The sequence below is a fragment of the Oculina patagonica genome, chromosome 4 (assembly GCF_052425735.1).
Source record: "Oculina patagonica isolate OP01 chromosome 4, crgOcupat, whole genome shotgun sequence".
Classification (NCBI taxonomy): domain Eukaryota; kingdom Metazoa; phylum Cnidaria; class Anthozoa; order Scleractinia; family Oculinidae; genus Oculina; species Oculina patagonica.
In genome coordinates, this window is record NC_135761.1 from 47,844,815 (window position 1) to 47,864,701 (window position 19,887).

Below are 19,887 nucleotides of genomic sequence, written 5' to 3' on the forward strand. Positions count from 1 at the left end.
CATCATGTTCTTCATCTGTGCGACCCCAGATGATTACATCATCGGCTATGTAGCGGACACCTTATAGGCCTTCCAGAGCTTGATGCAGTCGCTTCTGGAAGATTTCGCTGCTTACTTTCAGACCAAATGGGAGGCGTAACCAGCGGTAACGCCCAAATGGAGTTGCGAAGGTGGTCAATAGGCTTGACTCGTAGTCTAGTTCACAGTGGAGGTACCCTGACTTCAGGTCACATACTTAAAACTTGCAGGCTGAGGTGAGCCCAGGCAGGACGTCTTCTAAGACTGGGAGCTTATAGTGCTCACGCTTTAGCACCTCATTTAGTGGTCTGGGGTCTATGCGGATGCGAATGCCAGACTTCTTCTCAGCTACGGACATCTGACTAACCCAGTCAGTGGGCTCGTCAACTGGCACAAATATGGACTCAGCTCTTAGTCGCTGAAGTTCAGCTTTAACCACGTCCTTCCTGGCTTCCGGGAGTGTACGAGCACAACGCACGACTGGGACGGCTCCATCCTCAGTGGTCAAGTGGACCTTCTTGCCAGGGCGAGTGCCTGGTGTGTCCTTGAAGGCATCAGGAAACTGCTGAACGAAGAGATGATCAGCTGAGGAAACTGTATTGACCACTTTGAAGTTATCAAAGTTCACAGTAATGAGGCCCATTGCCTGCGCTGCACTGCCACTGAGTAGTGAGGTTAGGTCCTTGTCAACTATGACAAAGTCGACCTTGAACGTTTCCATTGTAGCCGGGTTTCTGACATGTACTTTGCATTTACCGAGGGCTTTAACATACGATTTGTTCCACATCTGAAGGTTGACAATCTCAGGGCGAATCTGGAGGTCTCCAAGGTAGCATTTTGGCAGAATGCAAACAGTTGCACCGCAGTCGACCTGAAGTTTCACAGGTTGATGGTTAATCTCCATTTCGCAGTAGACCAGTTGGTGCTGAACAGAATTAGCATTGTGACCTGCCACTTGAGCCTGCCACTTGAGCTAAGTAAAAAACCTTCTTATAACAGTTTTCGAAATAGTTTTTGCAGTTCAATTTTAAGAAAACAACATTTTATTGACCATTTTTTAATTTAAGATCTTATTTCGAATACAGATTTTTTTAATTAGTTTTTAATAAGTAGTTTTTTAATTGATAATTCGTTTCTTATATATTATTGTATATCGTAGGTTTTTTATTGTGTATCTTAGATTTTTTTAATACTTGTAAATAGGAGGGCCACGAGTTTGTTAGCTTTATAGCTATTAAGTGTTACCCTCTATAAATAAAGACGTTACTTACTTACTTACCTAGCTGAGCTGTTATAGCACTGATAGTCCCAGTGCTACTGTCCGATGAGTCAGAGGTATAGTCATCCTTTACACCATGAACGCTTCGACCTTTACACTTTCTTAAAGCAGAAAAATGGTTCTTTCCACCACAGGATACGCACGACTTTCCCCAGGCAGGGCATAGTTCATTTTCATAACATTGAGTACAGAAAAGGCACTTCTTCGAAACTGTGCGTGGATCCTCAGTTTGGCGAGGTTTGCTTTTAGTGGGGTCCCTGTGCTTCATATGCTTCTTATGTTTTGATGTTTACTTGACTTTGTTGATTTCTTCACTTTTTAAGGCTTTCATGTGAAGGGTTGCGGCTTCTCTAGCGCGGGAGATTTCGATAGCTTTCATGAGGGTTAAATCATGCGTGGAGAGCAGTTCTTCCCGCGTTTTGTCATCCAAGATGCCAAGGAGCAAACGATCCATTATCAACAGTTCGCGCATACAGTCACAAAACCCACAGGTTTTTGCCATGTTTCTGAGAACGGACAAATATTCATCAATTGACTCACCGGTTTCCTGGTTCCGACGGTTGAATTGGAAACGCTCGAAGAACTCTTGAGTCTGTCCGAGGAAGTGTTGGTCAAACTTCTTAATCACATCGGCCATTTTGTTGCGGTCTTCGCCCTCACCGAACTTCAGTCCGTTGAAGATTCGCATCGCATCGACTCCGATGCTATGGAGGAGCATAGCACACTTATAATCCTCAGGTTTATCGAGGAGGTCGCCGGTGATTGTGCAGTAGTTTTCCCATCTTTGTTTCCAAGTTTCCCACGTTTTTAGGGGCGAAAGTGTTTCACTCCTCTTCACAAATCGCCCCCTAATAAACGGCTGCGTGGGAGGCTACACTTGAAGGTAATGCGCTTTATTGAATGAGCTTGGCTACGGATGCTACGTCGCTGAATCATGGCTTGAATCTCTCGCGCGCATCCTTAGGAGGTCGTGCGTCTCTGGTAGCCTTCTCAACCTTCTTTTCACTTGGGTTGATGACATCTCTTGCCAGTTCAGACCTTCTTTTCACTTTGGTTTATGGCATCTCTTGCCAGTTCAGACCGAACTAAGTGCGCTTTGACAGTAAAAACATGCACCTCTTACTATTCACTGTCAACATCAACCTTGCTTAGTCTATGCAGTACAAGACCTCGGTGTGTGACAAAAGAAGTGATGTGTCGACTTATCTCGCTGGTTAGAATCTGTTAGAAACTTGTCCACCTGACATTAATTTTGCTGAACATGGTGCTGCCATTCAAATAGACCTTATCACGGTTTTTGAGGCCACTTTGACGGTTAGGCAACGCGGTTAGAAATTACAGTGTTTGTATGGGAATCCGACGGCAAATAATTTCTTTCAAAGATTGATTTCTGGATACCTTATGAATCGTGAAACTAGGCAAAAGCTTTTATTCACCACGTTTGATGGATGTAGCTGGGCTAGAAAGCGTTCAGTTACTTTTTTAAATTTTCCATACATTTGTCATATTTTTTCCCGTGAACGGCGTCAGTTTGCGGAAAAAATTAGACAAATGTATGTAAAATTCCAAACGTAACTGAACGCTTTCTAGCCCAGCTACATCCTTCAAACTTGGTGAGTAAAAACGTTTTCCTGCCCGCGTCGTCTACCCGCTAAAATGGCGTCGAATACTGTGATGAGGTCTATTGGTTCTCTTCAGGAATCGACTGTCTTTCAGGGATAATTGGTTTGTTCGCAAGAAAGTGTTTCTACACAAACCACTTTGTCAGACGTCATCTCCATCGTCCCTGGGAACAACCATCAAACCTATGCCGACGGCCCAGAAGCTTTGCGAACTACCCGTTAAGCCTCCTGCGCAACACGAGCGTTATTCTACGTACATTTTAGGCTACAGGATTTCACTTATCATTGTAGTTATCAATAGGGAGTTTCAGCTCGTATCCTTTTCAAGACCAACACTAGTAAACAAGTCGTTGAATATCACTCGCCAGTCGGCCACTGACAACGTATTAACATTGACCGCTTGAAAAGGACCATTGAGGAAAAGCATGGGCTACGACCTAAACATTTCAATCGGGGAATTCGATTCTCGCCGGGGTTTCAGAGTTTTTTCTTTGTCCCACGATCGTGACATGATTAATATATCTTTCTCAGGAAATTATAGTTTTTAAAAACGCGACAAGCTCTTTTGGCTCGCACAAATCGCCTTGCAAAGTTTACACAGTGGTATTATTTTAGAACCGGAAGTTTACTTTTACAAATGGCACAAATAGTACTAAAGCAGACCCATTACGAAGAAAACATTGTATGAATTCACATTGTTAAGCACCACTTTGTATGTTTTGCTATAAATTGTGTCACACAATTTCCCTGTGCGGACATCTGAGTCACGGTTTTACTGTTTACAGGGGTACAAAAATTACAGCGGTTTTTGTAGCAACGGAAAGAGCCATTTTGGGTTTGTTTTATTGAATTATGAAATGTTCTGATGACGGCTCTTTGTGCAAAACAAAGGGTGTCTGATTGAGGTCACTTCTTGTTATTGATATGTAAGCACAGACGTGTCAGTTTATATTTGTTTTCAAACCGAGAAACTGTTGCATAATTTTACCTTCCCATTGTACTGTTACCCTTCGATTTATATCCAACGGGTGCTTCCCTCGGCATCCTTTCTCCGCTGGATTTATCTTCACCCTTTTATATTTATATAATTTTCCATTCTTTCAAGGTTACAATTCATAATTTACTAAAGGGTTTTTTTAAATTTAATTCAATTAAATTTCGTATAATTTGATCTCAATGTATGCCAATTCAACTTCCGCCTTTTCTTGTCACGCAATGCTTTGCCGTGATCGACCATGGGGTATTATTAATGACCGAAGTTTTTGCCTTAATGAGCAACTAAACCGGAGATTGATGGCAGTATGTCCGTAGTATTAGAAAACTATAAAGGGATTTTACTGCCCTATTGGGTTTTTGGTTGAAGACTCATAGATATCACTAATTTTTTTGAGTGATATCCGGCCTGAGTGCACGTGGATTCGCATTAACGGAAACTGAGGGTCCTGTCAGTGAGACGTCGCCGCCGGCTATGTAAACTCGATTGCTAAATAATTTGAGCGAGAATTTTCTCGCTATCCAAACAGTATTAAAAACAAACATAAGTCGAAGGTATAAACCATTTCTAACCACTGCTCCCTTTGTCGTTCTGGTTTCGACTCTCTGTTTTCATAACCAATAACTTTTATTAACGGTCAGGCCGTGAGATCGTTTCAAACAATGGCAATACGTTGGCTAATATTTTTACTCGGCATTTCCACACTGGAGGCGAAAATTGCTCAAGGCAATCAGGTCAGTGAATTTGTATACAAAAATGTTTAAACAATTAACTGCTTTTTATTCTAACTGATTACTGAGTTCCCAGAAAATATGATCATATTCTGTTGAGAGAAATAAAAAACGAGCAAAGGACCGAGTGATAAATTATCGCTGTATATTATTATTTAGTTCAGCTAACAAAACGACTTATTTCCTGCGCCAAATTAGTATATATTAATCAATGTAAACTATTAGTCTCATGAAAAGTATGAATTTATTTTTATTGGTATGAATGCTCTATTTCCTTCCCGCAAAGATATTCGGCGCGTGCAAAAAATTCTACTCAGCTCGCTGTTTAAATTCTTTCTCAAACTAAAATAATTTTTCATCACTATCAGCCAAACCGGGTACCGGTCCTGGGTACCGGTCCTTTTCACTTCACTTCCTTTACTTTGCCCAGTCCTTTGAAAGTTTTACGCCAAACACTGCTCCGGACTTTTGATATATGTTTAATATTCAACTTCTCGGACAGAGAAACAGAGTACAAACCTGTGGAAATAAGACTGAATAATTGAATTCCAAAATTGAATGTAACGTATTTCCCATATACCGTCATTTTAAAGCCTTTGGCACATTTATATTTTTCATAAACCTTTTTGAAAGTGTTTAAGAACCATTTCCTATCACGGAAAATTATTTCGCTTTCTTCCTTTCATCGTCGGAGTTCCCTCTTCTCTTCCTTTCTGCACACTTCTAAAAAACATTGGCAATTCTTTTTCCTCAAAAAGCTTTCAAAAAAGGTATAGAAATATTTAATAATGAAACACAGGAAGGGCTGAGAAGGTTAAAGGATCTTGAAAAATCACTCGATAGTTCGAATCCCTTATTGATTAGTCTCGCTGCCACATAAAATGTCTTCGATGGGGATCTTCGAAAGCAGCATCCCAAAACCACTTCTGCAAAGGGGAAAGTTTTTGCTGACGCGAATACACTGGCTGCTTTCAAAGGATATGGTATCTTGGAACAAATGAACAAACGTAGATAAATAATCAGTGCAACATTGCTTTAGGATGATTCTTATTTTAAACTTCAGTGAATAATAAAATTTTGAAAGAAAGAAATTATCTCCTTGTTAACTTGTTAAACTGTATTGCTATTAAGGAACCAGTGTTTAGAGATGGAACAAAAAAGTCAAGTATAGGGCAGAAAAATCATTTTTAATCCTAAAACTTGAGAAATTATCGATTAGTAGATGAGAATGTGAAAAAATCTTTAAATTTTCTAGTACGTAATAACATTTCTATCAATGCCAGAACCGTGTTATGCTTTTCTATTTTGCTATCTCTTACGCCGGACAGTGAATGGTGATCGAAATGATTCGCATTCCTTTTTGGACCTTTTATCTTCCTTTCCAAGAGCTCGAAGCCAGGCTTCCTATAAAAGGCAAAAAGGCAAGCAAGCCCTTTCGGTCTTGCTTTCGGTTATAAACAATGCAACAACAAGCAAATTTCTATAAGGATTAAATTCGAACGATATTATTAAAAAAAAATTCACAGAAACTAAAAGGAAAATAGTGGAATCAAACTGGACAAGGTACCATCTAAGGAGTTTATTAGCGTCATAGTATCGCTCCTCGCTACTGTTCACATTTCACGTTGTTTTCTTGCATTTTTTCACTTTAAACTCTCGTTTCCTTCCACTTGTATTTAAAAATCATAACCATTATTCTACCAGGCTATAATGTTTTATTTCAGTTGTTAAAAACTAGTGAAGACCAACCGGGAACACTGGCTCTAGCAAAGCGGAGCGCTATTCAAGCAAGATCCATTCTGGGTTAGTGTTGAAATGTTTAAATTAAAACCATTCTATTGAACTATTAAAACAGGTCCTGAAGTACAAGGTTCCAATTTTCCCTAGAAATACAACAAGAAATGAAACATGCAGTTTTAAACTAGGGAGTTAAACATGAAATGGTCATAGAAATATTTTCTTCCCTCATCCGAAAAAATTAAGCTAGAGAGTTAAATGAAATGTACAAATGATTACATAAGAGATACTTCCATGTTTCAGTCATGAAACGTGTAGAGTAGAGGGAGTAAACTGGAGAGTACTTAGGCTAGAGAGTACAACATTAAAACATCGCACAAGTACATAGGAATAAGTACCTCAATCAAACAAGTAGGTTAAAGCTAGAAAAGTACACCATGGGCTAATCAAATCACTATACATATGGATTAGTTTCCTCAATCATCGAATGTGTAGTTTTAACTGTATTGTACAACATAAAATGATCCAATCAAACGTATTGCATTAAAATAAGGGGATACAATATGAAACGATCAAATCTCTATAAAGTAAGTAGTTTCTACAGTCATCAAAATTAATGTCAGGTTTTAAGAAGGACTTTAATAAAAACCGCGCTGCACGAAAATTAAATCAAATTCCTTCGATTTCCATAATAGCGGATAGAACCTGATGTATTTTGTTCCCCAGAAGTCGAAAAAAACCAAGTCAGTTTCGACGGCCCAGTGACACATTCACCCGACACGCTCCGCGCCCCGCCCACTGGATGCCGAGCCCCCGTCAGCCAAATGGGAAACTCCAGGCGCCGTCCTTACACATTTGAAAGGGGACCCGAGTCCCACAATGAGCCAAGCCCGCGCGGCGCGGCAGCCGCTGAACGACCCAGAGCGCGACCACCGCAAGTACGAGGGCGACAGGCACGGGGGGACGGGCGGGGCGGGGGGGGAGGGGACGGAGCGCCGCGCCGGCGGTAAAAGTCACTCTTAAGCTAGAAACCCTACGTTCAACGTGAAATTGTCAAGTCTTTTTGTGGGAAATAGCTTTTATACTCATCTAATGTGTAGTTTAGACTAGGGTGTAAAACATGAATGACGAACGCATTAAATGAAATAGGTTTCTAAGCATCAAAATTAGCTGTTGTTTCAGTCAGTACATAAAATTGTATAATACGAAAAAAGTTTTCTGATAATGAACATGAGTTGTGACCAGGAAATATCGTAAAGTAGGTGAATTTTTTCTGAATTGCTTAAAATGGCATTTTAGTCAACAAAATGTTTTCTTGTTCTTTCCTCGTAGTTTCTTTCCTGGATATTCACATTCGAAGCGAAGCTTGCGATGACCCAGGAAAAGCTTCTGGAACATGTGGTATTGCTTACATCAGGGTGAATGGAAAAGATCACTCTCCCCACGGCAGGGGACATAATGTGGTCATTGTGGACGCAAAAACAGGTAAAGCGTGCTCTGAAAAATTCTCAAGAATCGAGTCAACTCTCTGTTTCCAGATTCAGACGATTTCAAATTACCGTTGATATTTATCTTCAAAATAATTTAAAGGTTGTTCACAGTCCTTGTATGTCTGCGAAAAGTTAAAAGCTACTAATGTTAATCCATATATCATCAATTGGATCATAAGCTTCCTTGGCAACCGCAAACAAAGGGTCGTTGTGGATGGAAAGATAACTGATTATGTTGATATTAACAGAGGAGTGCCACAGGGTACAGTCCTTGGGCCACTTTTATTCTCTCTGATGGTGAACGATATAAAGCTAGTTGATTCAAACAACGGGATCTCGAAATATGCCGATGATATCACTATTAGTGTACCTGTTAGAAGGAACTCTGACACGGCGCTCGCAGAAGTTAAGAACCTTGAGAGCTGGGCAGCCAACAATAGGATGTCTTTAAATTTGTCAAAAACGTGGGAAATGCTACTGCATAGTAGAACTACTCAGCCTGCTCCTCCTCCAGTGCTTGGGATTGAGCGAAAAGAGTGGCTGAAACTTTTGGGAATTACCTTCCATGAAGATCCTTGTAACTGGGACCTTCATGTTGACAGTTTACTTTCTAGAGCTGCTAGCCGACTATATATTCTTAGGGTATGCAAATATTATGGGTACACTAAAGATCAGCTTAGTAAACTCTTCGACTCATTAGTAATGTCATTATTTCTGTATGGATTAGAAGTGTGGGGCTCCGCCTATCAAGGCAAATATTTAGATCGGATTGACACTTTCTTTCGGCGAGCCTATCGTTTTGGCTATACAAATAAGATCATTTTGATATCTGATGTTATTAAGAATAGGGACAGTGATCTTTTCAACAGAATCACAAGTGACACTGGCCATGTATTATATGACTTGCTCCCACCCAAACGGAACAGAGCTCTTAGAGAAAGGGGCCATGTCTTTATACTCCCTAAAGTAAAAACAGAACGTTTCAAACGCACTTTTGTAAATAGATGTCTTTTTAAATTTATTTCTTAAAATCTTTGTAACTGATACATATAATAGGTTCATTTTACTAGTTTAGCTTATTTTAGATTGTTTTTTTTATTGTAAAGCCACACGTTTGTTGTGACTAGCTTCTTAATAAAGACTTCTAAGAAACAACAACAATAATAAAAGTGACTATGTCTGCCTGGAAGAGAGGAGACACGTTTTCATCAAGGAAACATCCATTCAGTTTAGGTTATTCTATTTAAACTAATAAACAATAGAAGGTTGGTCTGACTTGTGCTTTGATATTTTTTGGAAACAGGCGCAGTGCTTGGTTCAAAGAGTTTTGACACTTACGGTATATCTTCTGCTGGTGTTGCCTTGAGAGACTATCTTAATGCCATAAATGGAGAGTAAGTACCAATGCAAGAAGACTGTGCTGTTTTTGTCGTTGTTGCTGTTTTTTCTCCTTTTTTTATTTGTTGTTTCTTATCATAGAATTGGACTTACTTGCCACCTCCGGACAAAATTGGTTTAAATGATTGTCATATACACCAGCACGAAGAAAAACATCGGGGCAGCGCTAGCAGCAAATGAACTTGTAGTTAACTGGCGAGAAATGTCATGCACTTTTGTTTGAGAAAATAATGAATAATGCTCCGTTTGAATAATATCTTATATGAATTCTTTCTACCTGTAGTAAAATCGTTCTGGTCGCTATTCAAGACGCGGGGTCAAAGTACGTGTCACCAGCTATAAATGCTCTCAAGAGACTTGGTGCTATGGATCCTATTCTGAAAGATTTTCGAGTTTCATTCGCTCTTGTTGGTTACGCACACCCAAGCAAGCCCTCTTGGATTGTTCAAGAACAGCAAAAGAGATACGAAGGACCCAGTGAAATATTTTTGCGAATTCCACTCAAGCAGAGCAGTCAGCCACGTAAGAAAATCGTTACTTCTAGTGTTAATAGTAGTGACAACTGTTGCAGTGCTAGTTACAGCAGTAGTAGCAGCAGTAGCTTGTAGTGTAATTAGCAGCAGGAGTAGTAACAGCAGCAGCATTAGAAACATTAGCAATCGCAGAAGAAGTGTCTGTTTCGAAAGAAGTGGCAAATCGTTGTGCAGTTGTAGCAACAGTAGCGGTGAAGCAGTGCTAGCAGTAAATACAGCAGTGCAGTAGCGATCACTTTGATAGTGGCAACAGCTATGGCGGCAGTAAAAAGTATTTCCAGTACTAGTGGCACTATCAATTTGGAGTAGCTAGTTAGGAGAAGTGGTAGCAAAAGAAGTACCAGGAGTTCTATAGCAGAAGGGGTGGCAGCAGCAATAGCAGTAGAAGTGGCAATGATAGTTGTAGTAGTATCGACAGTAGCAGTATCAGTGACAGTATCAGTAGCAGTTGTTTAGGTAGCACAGGAAGCAGTAACAATAGCAGTAGCGATGGCAGCAACAGTAGTATAAGCAGTGTCACTAGCAGTGGCAGTGGAAGTTGCAGTAGCAAAAGCATTGGTATTACCCGTAGAAGTAGCAGTGCCACTGACAGTAGGACTGACAATAGATATAGCAGTAGTAGTAGTGAAAGTGAAACTCGGTGGCAGTAGCACTAGCAGTAGTATTGCCAACAGCTATAGTAGAAGCAGGTGACAGTGACAGTGAGATTAGCAGTAGAAGTAGTGTACTAGCAGCGGTAGCGGTAGTAAAGTGGCTGTAGAATTAGCAGCAGAACCAGTAGGAGTGACGATTTGGCAGTGGGAGTAGCCGTAGTTGTAACACTGGTAGTTACAGAAGCAGTAGGAGTAGCAGTGATTCTACAATGACAGTAGAAGCAGCAGTAGCAGTTGCAGTAGGCGTGTGGAAGCCGCAATGGCACTAGCAGTAGCAGTAGCAGTGGCATTGAGAGTAGCAGTAGCAGTTGGAGCAGCAGCAGCATAGCAGTAGAGATAGCAAAAGCGTAGAGTAACATTGGCAATAGCAGTAAAGTAACTTTTGGCAGTAGTAGTAATAGTAGCAGTGACAGAAGCAATGGCAGTCACAGTAACTATAGCCAAAAAAATCACTGTAGATTGGACTATTTTTTTTGTTTCTACCGGCATTATTAATCAGATAAAAGAATGCAAGATAATTCCGGTGTCTTTCTCAGATCATGCGGCAGTCTCTTTCTCTTTCTTGTCTAAAGATTATGGAAAGCGCGGGCCTGGTTTTTTTAAATTCAATAATTATCTTCTAGAAGATAAAAATTTCGTCGGAGAACTCAAGAAAAACATAGAGAAATATAAAGAAAAATACGGCTGTTTGGATGACAAAAGACCTTACTGGGAAATGATTAAGATGGAAATCAGAAGCTTTACTTTATTCTTTTCCAAAAGGCAATCAAAACAGCGCAGGAACGAGGAAGAATTGCTTCAAAGCGAACTATGTAATCTGCAAAGAAAAGTTGGCGAAGATCCATCAGAGGAAAATGTGTCCGAGTTTCATAATGTAAAATTTTAATTGAACCAGTTATCATTTCTCAAAACCCGGGGGAGCATGGCACGAAGTAAAGCTCGCTGGTGCGAACACGGTGAGCGCAATTCTAAATATTTCTACCGCTTGGAGAAAAGAAATTACAATACTAAGTATATAACTGAACTGAAACTTCCGGATAAAACCACTATTTCTGGACCAAGCGATATTTTTAATGAAGGGTACCGGTATCGGTTCAAGAGAGGATCCTCTCCTGATCAGTTCTATAAGGAGCTGTGCACTTCCACTGGTGCTAATTCAGATGACCAGCGCTTCGACATCTTTTTTAATAACCCAGTTTTACCTGAAATATCCGCAGACCAGAAGCAATCATGTGAAGGCTTATTAACAAAAGACGAGTGCTTTGCGTCTCTGAAGCAAATGGCCAAAGGAAAATCTCTCGGCTCGGATGGTCTCTCCGTTGAGTTCTACTTAGCTTTCTGGGAAAGTGTAGGGCAAGAATTAGTTGATAGCCTAAATTATGCTTTTGAATGTGGAGAATTAACCATTTCTCAACGAAGAGGGATAATCACTCTTATTCCAAAGAAAAATAAAAATAAAACGCTCCTCGACAACTGGAGACCAATCTCGTTGTTGAACACTGATTATGAAATAGCTACTAGAGCAATAACTTCGAGAATATCTAAAATATTGCCAAGCATTATTCACAGTGATCAAACAGGTTATGTAAAAAAGTGATTTATTGGACAAAATATTCGCCTAATTTCAGATGTTATTGAACGTTGTCAATACACACAGACACGTGGCATTACGCTATTTTTAGATTTCAAGAAATTAAAGCCTTCGACAGTATTGAATATCGAATGGTCTTTTTTATTCAGAGCATTAAATTTTTTTTGCTTTGGAGATATGCTAGTTAATTGGATCAGAACGTTTTACACTAACCCACAAAGCTGTGTTATTAACAATGGCTTTGCAACACCCTTTCTTCTTTGGAGCGTGGAGTTGGACAGAGGTGTCCCCTTTCTGGAATTCTTTTTGTTATTGGGGTGGAGCTTCTAGCAGGCGCTATTAGAAGCGACAAATCGATAAAAGGCTTATCGTTAAACTCAAAAGAATTTAAATTATCCCAGTATGTTGATGATACTACTTGCCTTGTTGGAGATACTACATCAGCCAGCAACCTGTTCAAAAAGCTGGATTTGTTTAAACTGTGTTCGGGGCTCGAGCTAAATAGGTCCAAAACGGAGGCATTATGGTTAGGTTCAAACAAGAACAGAACCGACACACCCCTTGGTATTCGCTGGCCTAAGGATTATGTTAATGCTCTTGGTATCTGTTTTACAACAGACCAGAACATTTCCGATACCAAAAACTTAGAAACAAGATTGAGTTCCTTAGAAAAATGCCTTAATATTTGGTCTACCAGAGACTTGACTCTGTATGGGAAAATCAACATTGTAAAATCCTTAGCACTCTCTAAATTAACCTTTGTCTCAGCTGTTCTTCCCATTTCCGAAGATTTTGTAAAAAGAGTTAATAAGCAAATTGTGGATTTTATCTGGAGCCACAAGAACCCAAAGATTAAAAAGACAACGATGATAGGCAAAAGAAAAGAGGGAGGTTTAGGTATGCCTAATTTTGATATAATCAACAAATCGCTTAAAGTAGCTTGGGTCAGAAGACTATCCGCTCCCGAGTGCGCTATGTGGAAATCACTGCCACTTGATTATCTGAGAGACATTGGCGGAAAACTTATTTTTGATTGCAATTTTTCAATTTAAACTCTTCCGCAGCTTTCTTGTTAACTGCGCTGCGCAGTTCTTCTCTGCACGGGGTTTTTTAGTTTTGTCGTGACCAGACGCAGACCTCCACCCGAGGATGTCACGAGATGTTTAGAAGCTATAAATCAGTAACAAATGGAAACAAATGGATTCTTGTCTACAAAGAATGTTTGTGTGAAACCAACCCTAAAACCTAACCCTAACCCTAAACCTAACCCTAACCCTAACCCTAACCCTAACCCTAACCCTAACCCTAAACCCAACCCTAACCCTAACCCCCTCCCTACCCTAACCCTACCCTAACCCTAACCCTAACCCTGACAGCCCAGATCCGCCCTCCGCGAGATAGTCACGGAACCGGGGGGGGAGGGGGATGTCCCTCACCGTCCCCCGCCAGGCCCCCTGAGTGGACTCGACCCAAGGCCGGACGGCGCGCGGGGCGGGGGAGGGGCGGGGGGGAGGGCGCGAGCAGGGGGGGGGACGAGGGGGGGGGGCCCCCGCGCCCCCTAGGGGGTCACGGACGGGAGCTCTAAGAGCTTCTTGTTTACCATTATTTTACAAAAACGTACTCGATGCATGGCAGAGGATTGTGGCTCATACTCCCTTTAGCAAAAACGATGTGGAAAATGAGGTTATTTGGAACAACCGATTTATTAAAATTACGGGAAAATCTGTATTTTTTAGGCCGTGGTATGAAGCCGGAGTTAAATACATAGAAGATTTGATGTCTGAGAACGGAAATTTATTGACGTTTAACGAGTTCCAGTGTATATTCGGTATAAAAACACACTTCTTGCAATATTTAGGGCTTTTAAATGCTATCCCCTCGAGCTGGAAAAGGTTGCTCAAGGGTACCTACGGGGAAACCGAAAAAAACGACTGCGAAGATAACATTACTTATATACAAAGTATTTCAAGCAAGACGCTAAGACAAATACTAACAAAGAAAGTTTTTGAGAAACCCACCTCACGGGGCAAGCTTGATAAGGCAGGTTTTTCTGCTGAGCAAATTGCACATATTTATGAACTTCCCTCGACGTCAGAATGTCAGTTTTTTAATTTAAGATCAACCACAACATTGTGTACACAAAAAGTAGACTTTTTAGAGATAAGTTAGCAGAAAACGACAAATGTTACCTTTGCAATGACAGACAAACACTGACGCATCTCTTGTTGAATGTGATTCAAGTAAAGTTTTTTGGACTAAGTTTACTTCTTGGTGGAATTCGAAAAATAATCCGCAGATTAACCTCCAACAACGCGATATTCTGTTTGCTCTTCATCCTGAAAAGCAGTCTTTTTGGGGTATTAATTTTTGTTTGCTTGTGGCCAGACAGTACATCTATTTTGCCGCGAAAAATGAAGACCTTTCTGTTTCACTGCCTTTCTTAAGTTTTTGAAAAACAAGCTCGGGATAGACAAACAGAAGATTCGAGACCTAGTTTCTTTATAGTTTACTTTACATAGTTACTTCATTTCTGTAAGTTGTCTTTTTTTGTATTTTGTTTTATTATATTGTTTGTAAAAAACTGTCTATTGTAAAAAAATGGTCCATTATTAAAAAAAAACTATAGCAATGTCAATAACAGAAGTAGTTGGAGTATCCGAAGAAACAATAGTAGTAGCAGCATCTTAATTTTAGTGCCTCTTTTTACTTGTAGCTTCTTTAATGAACGTTGAACTCCGTAGTGAAGGCTGTGATGATCCAGGAAAGACTTGGTGTGGTGTGGCTTTTATTAAAGTAAACAATCAAGATTACTCGCTTCACAAAAGAGGCTTTAACGTGGCTGTGTTTACTGAGCAAGGTAGGTGAGCTCGTTAACTCCAGAAGTAAACAATTTCAAGGTATACCCTTACTTTGATAAATTTAAGTAGACAGAGCATAAAAATGAAGGACACAACTGTCTCTGGCAAAAATAACCACTACATTTTGTGTTAGAGCAATAGTAAAAAGATAATTGTTTTTAGGTAAAAAGAGGTACAGCCATATCCGGGTAACACCTACATGTATAATAAGCAACGAAAATTTTACAAAGTGTACTTTTAACTGGCTACCAATCTCTGACGTCGACCGTAAATTTTGTCGTTTGTGTAAATGGATTGAAGGATGCAAATGGAACGTTTTCTCACCTTATAACTTTGCAGGTTTATTCCTGGAAGCCAGAGCGTTTGACACTTATGGTGTTGTAAAAGCTGGAACAAGTGTAGCGAACTACCTCAACCGTTTACATGGCAAGTAAGTGCAGTCCAACAAGTTTAAGCTGTCACCCTCATTGAACTGCCAATAGTCAGATATTGTACACTTCCATTCAGTGGTCACCCCTACAGAGGGCGCGGTTTTGTCTCTTACAAACTCACTATTAACAAGTTAAATGTTGACTGTTTGTTTTTCCGTATCTAATGTCACAAGCTCCTGACGTTGTTGCATGTGTACATAATTAAAACGTATTGAGTATTTGGAAACTGACAGGGACCTTTGGGACAATTAAATTGTCTTGAATCAACCAGTACTCAAAAAGATCGGACAAAAATTATGAATTTAAATACAACTTGGACTGGATGAACCCCTTAGCGTCTGAGAGTCACAAATTGGTTCTGTTCGCATATATTGTATTTAATGTTAATTAGTCTCCTTTGCTCGCGTACAGCGATAATTGTCATTTGATGTTCTTTTTAAAGTTAAATTTGTAGCACTTTTAATTTTTTCGTTATCGTCCATGTAGAAAGCAAACGAGTCGTGCATATGGTTTGCTTTTCACCTTCCAGGCTCCCTAATTTGTCGAGTGAAAGAAGATGAGCAATTTTTTGTGACTTTTAGAAATGTATGCTCTGGCCATTAACCCTTTTACTGCCTCTATGACGTACATGTACTGAGTACGTCATGATTTCTGTATTTCATGTGCTTATATTAAGATGTTGTACTTTATAACTTTTTTAGTAAAATCGTCCTCGTTGCGGTTCAAGACTCGGCAGATACATATGGCTCAGCCGCAATCGGTGCGCTAAAGAGACTGGGAGCTAGAGAACCAATCATACTGGAATTCCGCAGTTCATTTGCCCTGGCAGGTTTCACAGGTTCATCGTTACCTTCGTGGGTGAGCCAAGCGCAAAACAAGCGCTACAAGGGTCCGAGTGTGTTGCTGGTTACGATCGAAGGGGGTAATTGTTAAGTAATTTTAACTCTTAGTTCTTTTCGGCAGTTTAATAAGCCATCGTTTGCTCTAGTCCCGAAGGTTTCCCCTCTTTAGCGAGCGCACACTTTCCAGTAAGTGAGAAATAACAAACGGTTCATGCCATCATGTAACGTCACAGTTCACACAATCGTAACCATATGACTGGTGAAAAGGTAACACTGGGTTGCTAGTCTTTTAAACTTCCCTCTGCCCCAACCCCAGCGTTTAGTCGGGTTAGTTTAACAGTCCTCCGGTACCTTTTCTTACTCCTGGATGAAGAGAAGCACTGAGAAAGTATAAATGTCTCTTGATCTGAATTTCACCGAATTACCATTAGCTCGACCTATTTTATTGACCTTTTTAACAGGTTGCAGTTGTTTTCTTCCTCTTGGAATGGAGAGTCGCCATCTCCCTGATAGTACATTGTCAGCATCGTCCTCATACAACGCCAATCACGCTCCTCAACGTTCCCGCCTTAATACAGTTCCCAGTAAGGGTAAGGTTGGGGCCTGGTGTGCGCGCAAAAATAATGCCAAGCAAGGGCTGCAGGTTAAGTTTGGGCGGGAAACAACGGTAACCAAAGTGGCGACTCAGGGGAGGTATGACGGTAACCACTGGGTGATGAGCTACAGTTTGTCTTACAGTGTGGATGGTTCTCACTGGGCCTGGTACAGACTCTCTGATGGACAAGTCAAGGTACGGTTGTAGTTGCAAGCAAAACACTAAATTGTGATGTTTTCCAAAAGGGATTAGCGTGGTATATTTGCGAGAATCTATCAAATCAGCCGTCTAGTGAGTTTCTGCCAGGACCCTTTTATCAGCCGAAGAAAAACATGACTACTAATTTAGTTTTATCGTGTTGAAAATCGACCTCTTGCAGAAATAAAGATAAAAAATTAGCGCATTTATTAACCGTGTTGATGTTCTCAACGGTCTATAATAACCAGTCTTTTTTTCAATCCCTTTTTGTACGCCAGGTGTGCATGCAAAAATGAAAGTTAAAGTAAAGAAGTACTTTTTTTTTTCTTCTTGCGTTCCTGTTTTGTATTTGTAATAACGGTTTCTATAACCGGAGTTGTGTAGTTACCGTCCCTCTTAGACACAATCCTTGCGCCATTCCTTTTCTAGGTCTTTGGAGGAAATGTGGACCGAAACACACCTGTTTATCACTTACTTCACCCGCGTGTCCAAGCCAAATACGTTCGATTTCACCCCAGGACTTGGTATGGCCACATCTGTATGAGAGCTGAGCTCTATGGCTGCAGTGGTATGAGGGGGAGATCTCTTTGAAATTACAACAAAATGAGAACTTATTATTATGCTAACAATGAATGAAGACTGAAGAGTCCTCACAAATATCAGTACTAAATATAGAGTTAGATGGTAACAAAGGAAATTGTTTCGAAATGTTAATTCTGCAAACAATGTATACTAAGAAAATGTAAGGAGATCAGTCAGAAGAATTTGCATGTGGATGTTGGGGCTTAAAGGGTACGGCACTAACGATAAAAAGAAGGAAAATAAAATAACCTGATTGACAATTCCGTGATCCATGGATTTTAACCATAACAACACAAGGTATTTGGTTCTGTAAAGTTTCTTACGGGAGTGTTGTTGTAAGGACACGAATTTGTAAAATCGTATACATATGAGTTTCAACATGTGCAAAAGCTTACAACAATTACAAAAATCATATTTTTGTTGATTGGCCTAGAGTAGGATGATTTGACTGAACATAATTATTTAATTATTTACCTAGTTCACCGATGCTTGATGTCACTCGGATTGGAAGATGGTCGAATTCAAGATGGTGCCATGTCTGCCTCATCTATTTGGGACAGTGACCACGCCACAAAACTCGGCCGCTTAAACCTGGTAGCTAGTTCAGGAAAGGCTGGCGCGTGGTGTGTCAAGACACGTGACGCTCATCAGTGGTTACAGATTGATCTTGGCAAAGGAACAACTGTTACCAAAGTGGCCACACAGGGAAGACAGGATGCTAATCAATGGGTCACGAGTTATTCTATTTCCTACAGCCCTGCCAAGTCACACTGGGTCTATGTTATGACTCATGGAAAGAAAACGGTAAGCTTCCACCATATTTACTTATTCTTGATCGAGTGAAATCTGCCGCATCCCCGAGCGACCGCGACGCCGGCCGAGAGCGCCCCATGGTCCCCCCCACCGCACCCTGCGGCGGGGGGGAGGGGCGGGGAGAGAGGCGCGGGGGACGAGGGACAGGGAGGGGGGGGGGGCGGGAGGGGAGCCGGAGGCCAGAGAAGCGCGGCGAAACACCAAGACACTGAGGGATATACTAATCTAATATATCCGCATATATAGCAATGCGCTGGCAATCTCGTGACCAGTGACCTTAAAACATTCATCTAAAACAAATTTTGTAACCATGCATACTATCGACCCCAATGTACTTTATAAACTCTACAGATCCCATAATCGTTGGCAGCGAGGTATCATAGTTAAACTTAAAAGTTTACTCGAAAAATTTAGCTTGAAAATACGTTTTGCGACTATAATACCGAAACCCGCCGTTGAAAACCGCTCAAAATTTGGGATCGACATCATCCAAACAAAAAGCTACAAGGTTTACTGAGAGGTCCGCATCTTACGCAACCTGGTTGGGTTTTCGAAATTTTCCTTTAGAAATGTGTTTGAATTCTTCAAAGTTATTGGTTCGTTTATGGAAAAAAGTCACCATCCTTTGTTCTCAATTAACGTCTTGATGGATTAATTTTGTTACCAGTGGTCAGGCTCAAGAAGTTACACTGTAAAATTACACTACTTACAAGGTGAATTTAAAAAGCTAAGTTTAAAAATAATGCATCATTTCTTATCCAAATTTTGAAATGTACAATCGATTAGACTCAAGAGTGTAACAAGAACACGATACAAAAAAGCACAAATCACGTAAAAAAGCGCCTCTTCGCTGAGCAAAGCTGATGCTTACAGCTCAGTTTTTCTTTACAGGTATTTGCAGGAAACTTCGACCGCAACTCCATTGTTGCTCACGAGATATTGCCACCCTTCCACGCCTATCTGGTCAAAATCCACCCAGGGTCATACTATGGCTGGATGAGCATGCGCGTTGAGTTGTATGGCTGTCCCATAAAGGTGAGAAGGAGAGGTATTCTGCGTTACACATAAAATAAGTTATTTGCAAATGCAGCCGGCACAAGGAATGGACAAGGTTCTTACAGAACCTCTTGTGAAACGCCAGGAGCGTGGGGAAAATACGGTAATAATGTTGAAATAATGTCCTTAAAATAAGGTCTATACTGGACTAAAAGAGGAAGCTCCACAAAAAGACCATCTTTTACAGGCTGGAGGTATAAAAAAACGTATTTAAAAGGGCATTTCAAAATATCAGTACAGAAGCGCCTTACGGCTGATTTATCTTAGTAGTATAAGGGGTTACTCAAGTGGAAAGTTAGAGAAACGATGCAATATTTCTACTGTAGATATGTGGAAGGGTTATTATTGATTTTTCTATAGAATGTAAACTTTGATAGTTGGCGAGGGGCGAACTGATTAAAACCTCGAGCTCGCAGTCTCATTGTTATATATAATGATATTGTAAACTCCATAGAGCCGTATAATA

The 19,887-nt window shown here is 40.5% G+C and overlaps 1 protein-coding gene across 2 annotated transcripts in view; it reads left to right on the top strand.

Annotated features, from left to right (window-relative positions):
• Window positions 1–19,887, top strand: part of LOC144652511 (uncharacterized) — a 78,650-nt gene that overhangs the window by 58,561 nt on the left and 202 nt on the right. The window contains exons 10-17 of one of the 2 annotated variants that reach the window (XM_078512535.1): window positions 9,553–9,791; window positions 14,760–14,903; window positions 15,244–15,334; window positions 16,037–16,257; window positions 16,639–16,967; window positions 17,400–17,538; window positions 18,031–18,356; window positions 19,257–19,400. In XM_078512535.1, coding sequence (XP_078368661.1) covers window positions 9,553–9,791; window positions 14,760–14,903; window positions 15,244–15,334; window positions 16,037–16,257; window positions 16,639–16,967; window positions 17,400–17,538; window positions 18,031–18,356; window positions 19,257–19,400 — 1,633 coding nt within the window. The remainder of the gene's footprint in view (window positions 1–9,552; window positions 9,792–14,759; window positions 14,904–15,243; window positions 15,335–16,036; window positions 16,258–16,638; window positions 16,968–17,399; window positions 17,539–18,030; window positions 18,357–19,256; window positions 19,401–19,887) is intronic. The other variant, XM_078512534.1, reaches the window with a different exon arrangement.